The sequence below is a fragment of the Podarcis melisellensis genome (genome assembly GCF_964234715.1).
Source record: "Podarcis melisellensis genome assembly, chromosome: 16".
Classification (NCBI taxonomy): Eukaryota; Metazoa; Chordata; class Lepidosauria; order Squamata; family Lacertidae; genus Podarcis; species Podarcis melisellensis.
In genome coordinates this window covers 8310152-8316546 of record NC_138533.1, presented here as the reverse complement: position 1 = coordinate 8316546, position 6395 = coordinate 8310152, and the positions used below count along the sequence as shown (strand labels likewise).

Genomic DNA, 6395 nt, shown 5'->3' with positions numbered 1-6395 from the left:
TCTGACACTCGGAGTCCAGTCTTTATAGTCTGACAGTCTGGCTGCAACTCCCCGAGGCGTGGCCAGCCCCTCCCTCCAAACGCCCACCACCCTCCTAGACACGGCGTCCCGAGTGCAGCCGTCAAGAGGCATTGAACAGACGGACAGGCAGTTTCCACGGAGAGGTCCATGTTCCCAATCTTCTGTAGAGTTCAGCTTCCAGAAGATCTGCCATTGGGAAATGTCCTGTGCAGCCCGGCCAGTAGGGGGAGCTGCAACGATGGCAAAGTTAAGGCAGGGCTGGGGGCTGGGGGGGCAGCAGCTGACATGTTGTCTCCTGTGGGCTCCCATTTTCCATCATCTGCCACGCTCCTTTTAAAAATAAATAAATATTGATTTTAACATATACATTATAAAATGTACCACAAAACTCATCACTTATACAATCTTTTTAGACTTCCACCAGCCCCTCTGATGATCCACCGTTTTAACCACTTCTTATGCATTTCTTAACTTTACATCTCTTAACAAACCATCCTCCCCCTTCTCCATTTTTGCAATACTTCCAATAATACTCCTCACAAAACTTCTTGCAACCCTACAAACGTTGTCTGTTCTTCACAATTACTTTTCAAATAGTCCGTAAATTTACTCCAGTCTAACGTGAATTTCTGGTCCCGCCAGTTTCAAATCCTTCCTGTTACTTTATCTAGTTCTGTATAGTCCATTAACTTCACCCTCCATTCTTAAATCGTCGGTAATTCTTCTTGCTTCCATTTTTGGGCCAATAATATTCTTGCTGCTGTTATTGAATATAAAAAGAGCTTATATTCCTTTCTATTTATATCACTCCCAACAATGCCCAATAAGAATGCTTCTGGTTTCTTTATAAATGTGCATTTCAACATTTTTTTCATCTCATTATATATCATCTCCCAGAAGCGTTTCACCTTTTTACATTCCCACCACATGTGATAAAATGTTCCCTCTTTTTCTTTACATTTCCAACATTTATTGCTGACTTTATACATTTTCGCTAACTTAACAGGTGTAATATACCATCTATCATCCGTCACGCTCCTGAACCTGTTCCTGCTTCACGTGCAAAAGTTGGTTGATGATGCCACCGATCAGCCTCCAGTATTCGTCAAAGCTCATCTTCCCGTCTTCGTCCAAATCCATGTCAGCAAACATTTCTTGGGCGGCAGTCTTGCTGTCGGTGTTCTGGATGGGAGTGACGGGGAAGGAGCAGGGAGGAGAAGGAACGAAACTAGTGAGAAAAGCAGGAATGGAAGACCTAATGCCTAAGGGTATGGAAACCCTCCCACTTCCTGCTACAAATAAAATACAATTACAGTCAGACCTCTGTTACAGAAGCTTCAGGTTGTGTTTTTTCAGGTTATGGACTGCTGAAACCCAGAAGTACTGGAACGGCTTACTTCCAGGTTTCGGCGGTCAGAGCTAAATTGCGCTTTGCGCATGCGCAGAGGGCCAAATCGCAACCAACACGTGCGCAGAAGTGCCGCTGCGGCTTGCGAACGTGCATCCCGCACGGATCACGTTCGCAACCCGAGCGTCCACTGTAATCAAACATTTTCCAGCATACATTCACTGTTAAAAGTCGACTTTCCTCCCTCCCTCCCATGGTTTTCTCCTGGTTATCTTTAGCTGCTGTATATTATAATTATAACTTATTCCACTCATACCTTGGAAGTCAAACGGAATCCGTTCCAGAAGTCCATTCGACTTCCAAAATGTTTGGAAACCAAAAGCGTGGCTTCTGATTGGCTGCAGGAAGCTCCTGCAGCCAATCAGAAGCTGCGGAAGCCATGCTGGATGTTCGGCTTCTGAAAATAGTTTGCAAACTATTCTTTCCATACTTAGTTGTTTGGAATATAGTGGGGTCCTTTGCTGTCAGCCAAACTCCTAGATCTCTCTGTCTCAAACCCTGGCAAGCTGTTGCCAGTCAGTGCTTGAAATACATAGTTAGATGAGGAAGCATGCTCTGTAGCTGCCACCACCACCGCTGCCCTTCGCCTCACCGACAGCACGTGGCTGAGCTCCTCGTTGAGCATCTTCCCGAAATTCTCCTTGCTGATCTTGCCCTGTTTCCCGAAAAAGTATCTGAGGAAAAAGGACTTCTCGGCGTATTTGTCGTAGTTCCGCACCAGCGTCAGGAGGGCCTCCTCCAGCTCAGAGAGGTTGCCGGCCATGGCCTCTCCTCCCTTGGCTCCTAGAAGAGAAGAAGAAGAGTTTGGATTTGATATCCTGCCTTTCACTCCCTTTAAGGAGTCTCAAAGAGGCTAACATTCTCCTTTCCCTTCCTCCCCCACAACAAACACTCTGTGAGGTGAGTGGGGCTGAGAGACTTCACAGAAGTGTGACTGGCCCAAGGTCACCCAGCAGCTGCATGTGGAGGAGCGGAGACACGAACCCAGTTCCCCAGATTACGAGACTACTGCTCTTAACCACTACACCATACTGGCTCTCCGCCCTAGAAAAAGAGCGGAGGTGCGTCACTCACCGGCAGCATCCCTCCCCACTTCAGGCGCAGGACATGTGTGGTGTAGTGGCTGGAGGGTCGGCGCAGGACCTGGGAGAGACCTGGGTTCGAATCCTCCTGGTGGCCGTGAAGTTGCTTGGTTGCCCTTGGGCCAACTGCAATCTCTCTGCCTAACCTACCGTATTCTTCGCTCTCTAAGACGCACCAGACCATAAGACGCACCTACCGTATTTTTCGCTCTATAGGATGCACTGGACCATAGGAGGGGGAGAACTGAGGCGGGGGGAATTCTCCCCCTCTCTGCTCAGCGCCCCTTCAGCGAAGCGGCAGGAGAAATGGAGCCCCTTTCATTTCTCCTCCCGCTTCGCTGAAGGGGCGCTGCGCAGAGAGGGAAAACTGTGCAGTGCCTCTCCAGTGAAGTGAACGTTTCCAAATGTTTTGGAAGTCAAATGGACTTCCGGAAGGGATTCCGTTCAACTTCCAAGGTACGACTGTATATAAAGGTAAAGGGACCAGTCGTGGCCGACTCTGGGGTTGCAGCGCTCATCTCGCTTTATTGGCTGAGTGAGTCAGCGTACAGCTTCTGGGTCATGTGGCCAGCATGACTAAGCCACTTCTGGCAAACCAGAGCAGCGCACGGAAATGCCATTTACCTTCCCGCCGCAGCGGTAGCTATTTATCTACTTGCACTTTGACGTGCTTTCAAACTGCTAGGTTGGCAGGAGCTGGGACCGAGCAACGGGAGCTCACCCCATCGCGGGGATTCAAACCACCGACCTTCTGATCAGCAAGTCCTAGGCTCTGTGGTTTAACCTATCCCTGGCTTGGCAAGACCCTTCCCCAAACACCAGATCTGAGTTCTTCATTCCCGATTCCTTCCCCCTCCCTCCCGCCTCTTTTATACCAGATGTTTTCCCTTCTGTGGAGTCATTTCTCTGGCATGCCGGCGGGACAATGGCCTGCAGAGGCACGTCCTTTAGCTCAGAGTTTGAAAGAAAGTTTTGCATTTCATCCTTTCCGGCCCACCAATAAGCAAACGGACAGCGGCATGTTGAACATTCCTTACCTCGCAGAATTGCCAAGTGTGTGGCGTGTTGGCCAAAGAAATCTGGGTCTGTCTGTCTGTCTCAGTCCTGTTCCCCCAGTGCTTTGTCAGAGTGGGGGGTTCTATGAGATTAGGCACCTCCCAGCTCCAGTTTAGGTACCTACGTCACGAGGCCGGCTCCCGTTTCCTTTTAAAGAGGAACATTCCCTCCCACCCCCCTTTCCCCAGACACTCCCTTCGGGACTTTTCCTCTGAATAGGACTGCACGGCCCACCTGGCACTGGGATCAGGAAGCAAGTCAGAGAGCAAGGCCCTTGCAAAATCGGAGGATCTTGTGCTCAAAGGCAAATGCACTGGCTGCTGATTTGCTACAAGCTGGGACAAGTTCAAGGTGTTGCTGTTAGTAGTAAATAAAGCCCTTAACAACTTGGGACCAGTTCAACCGCGACATCGCCTTGCCCCACGGCAGGCAAGTGGGGTCACATAAGACCCATTCCATCTTTGGAAGAAATCAATATTTTAGTGTGCCTATTGCTATCTCTGAATTCTATTTTGGGCACCTGCTGAAACCATGCTGATCTTTTGATGTTAAGAAAGTTGGTGCAAATTTTGATCTGGATTTAATTTGCTGAAGTTTTAAATTATCGCCGTTAATTATTATTGGTGATTTTTTTTTTTTTGTAAATCGCTTTGACTTTTTTAAAACAAACAAACAAACAAACAAACAAACAGTCAAGTGGTGAATAAACTTTTGTGAAAGAAAGAAACATAGAAGAATGGCCTTTCTCATTCTTCCTGCTGAAAATACAGAGTCAGGAATCTCAGCTAAAGCATCCACGAGAGATGGCCCTCCAACCGCTTCTTTAAAAATCTCCAAGGTTTTTGGAGACTATTCCACTGTTGAACAGCTCTTACTGTCGGAAGGCGGGAAGGTATATGATGTTTTTGCGCGCTCTGGTTTCCGTCACGGCGTTCTGCTGCACCAGAAGCGGTTTAGTCCTGCTGGCCGCATGACCTGGAAAGCTGTCTGTGGACAAATGCCGGCTCCCTCGGCCTGAAAGTGAGATGAGCGCCACAACGCCATAGTTGCCTTTGACTGGACTTAACCGTCCATAGGTCCTTTACCTTACATACTGTACAGCAACACAAATATTATTTGGCTAAAATGTGGATAGCAATACACACACACACACACACACACACACACACACATATCCTCTTTTAAGTTTCATGGGGACGCGGGTGGCTCTGTGGTCTAAACCACTGAGCCTCTTGGGCTTCCTGATCAGAACATCAGCGGTTTGAATCCCCATAACGGGGTGAGCTCCTGTTGCTCTGTCCCAGCTCCTGCCAACTTAGCAGTTTGAAAGCACACCAGTGCAAGTAGATAAATAGGTACCAGTGGCGTAGCGTGGGGGTGCAGGGGGGGCTGGCCGCACTGGGCACAACATCTGGGGGTTAGGGTTAGGGGGCGCAAATCCACGGGTTAGGGGGTGCAAATTACTTGCCTTGCCCCGGGTGCTGACAACCCACGCTACGCCACTGATAGGTACCATCGTGGCGGGAAGATAAACGGTGTTTCCATGCACTCTGACACTCATCACTGTCCTCCATGCACCAGTAGCGGTTTAGTCATGCTGGCCACGTGACCTGGAAAGCTGTCTGTGGACAAACGCCGGTTCCCTCAGCCTTAAAAGTGAGATGAGTGCCACAACCCCATAGTTGCCTTTGACTGGACTTAACTGTCCAGGGGTCCTTTACCGTTTGCAGCCCCTATTACCATTTATTACCATTCTGATCGGCAAGCCCTAGGCTCTGTGGTTTAGACTACAGCGCCACTTGCGTCCCTAGCATTTTGTCATAGGGTCCTCTAAAGGATGCCTTTCCCCACCTACCTGATAAGCAAACGGGCTGCCACCTCCTGGGCATTTCCTTACCTTGCAGAACGGCGGTTTGTGCGGTGTGTGTTACGTCGGCCAAAGACTCCTGCACCCGTCTCTCTCTGTCTCGTCAGCGTTTGCTAGAGGAAGGCTAGAGGAGATTGGGCGTCTCAAACCTCTCACCCAGCACCTGTGCCATGAGGCTGGCTCCAACTTCCTTTGAAAGAGAAAAATTCCCTCCCTGCTCTTTGTTCCAGGGGCGTTCCTCCAGGTTAATCTCTGCAACTCACTTGACACTGGAATCAGGGAGCAATAAAGAAAGCCATAAAGTTGCAAAATCAGAGAATCTTGTAATTCTTGCAGGAGAGACTGAGTATCGCTCCGTGACATAGTGCAAGGTGAAAAGCATGGCTGCATACCCTCCAACCTTTCTCCGATAAAAATAGCTAAAATGTATAAGACAAAAACAAATCTGTGCTGGAGGTGTGGTGAAACAGAGGGGACACTTATACATGTTTGGTGGACCTGTGAAAAAATCAAAAGCTTCTGGAAAATATTATATAATGAGCTTAAAAAAATGTTTAACTTTATGAAAAATACAGAAGTTTTTCTACTAGGGATAACAGACACAGGAATAGCAAGAGAAAATATTCCTCTATGCCACAGAAGCAGCAAGGATCCTAATTGCTAAAAACTGGAAGAAAGAAATCTGTGCCAACAAAAAGGGAATGCCAAGACAAACCATTATAGAGTATATTGAACTGGCTAGATTAACAGAAGCAATTAGAGATCACGCTAGGCAAGAGTTTCAAAAAGCATGGGGAAAATGCAGAGAATACGTCACAAAACAGTGTCCTAAAATACATAGTTCCAATTACAGATAGGTAGCCGTGTTGGTCTGCCATAGTCAAAACAAAAAAATTCCTTCCAGTAGCACCTTAAAGACCAACTAAGTTAGTTCTTGGTATGAGCTTTCGTGTGCATGCAC

At 48.0% G+C, this 6395-nt stretch overlaps 1 protein-coding gene across 3 annotated transcripts; it reads right to left on the bottom strand.

Moving 5' to 3' along the window:
• Positions 1-1022: 1022 nt before the first annotated feature.
• On the bottom strand, positions 1023-5610 carry LOC309358685 (protein S100-A16-like). 3 transcript variants are annotated; one of them, XM_081892071.1, is made up of 3 exons: positions 5465-5610; positions 2022-2212; positions 1023-1203 (listed from the first exon to the last, which is right to left on the bottom strand). In XM_081892071.1, exons 2-3 carry the CDS (start codon positions 2190-2192, stop codon positions 1045-1047), a joined length of 330 nt encoding a protein of 109 aa, XP_081748197.1. In that variant the 5' UTR covers positions 2193-2212; positions 5465-5610; the 3' UTR covers positions 1023-1044. The 3 variants fall into 3 exon arrangements, with proteins under 3 accessions (XP_081748197.1, XP_081748198.1, XP_081748196.1); XM_081892072.1 differs by lacking the exon at positions 5465-5610 and adding an exon at positions 3540-3717 and having other exon boundaries at positions 2022-2204; XM_081892070.1 differs by lacking the exon at positions 5465-5610 and adding an exon at positions 3549-3713.
• Positions 5611-6395: the final 785 nt, after the last annotated feature.

Bases quoted from the DNA above. Each gene is read 5' to 3' on its own strand.
- LOC309358685 (XM_081892071.1), bottom strand. From the start codon at position 2,192: ATGGCCGGCAACCTCTCTGAGCTGGAGGAGGCCCTCCTGACGCTGGTG. The intron at 1,204-2,021 runs GTGAGGCGAAGG...ACTCCCATCCAG, and splicing joins AGCTCAGCCACGTGCTGTCG to AACACCGACAGCAAGACTGC.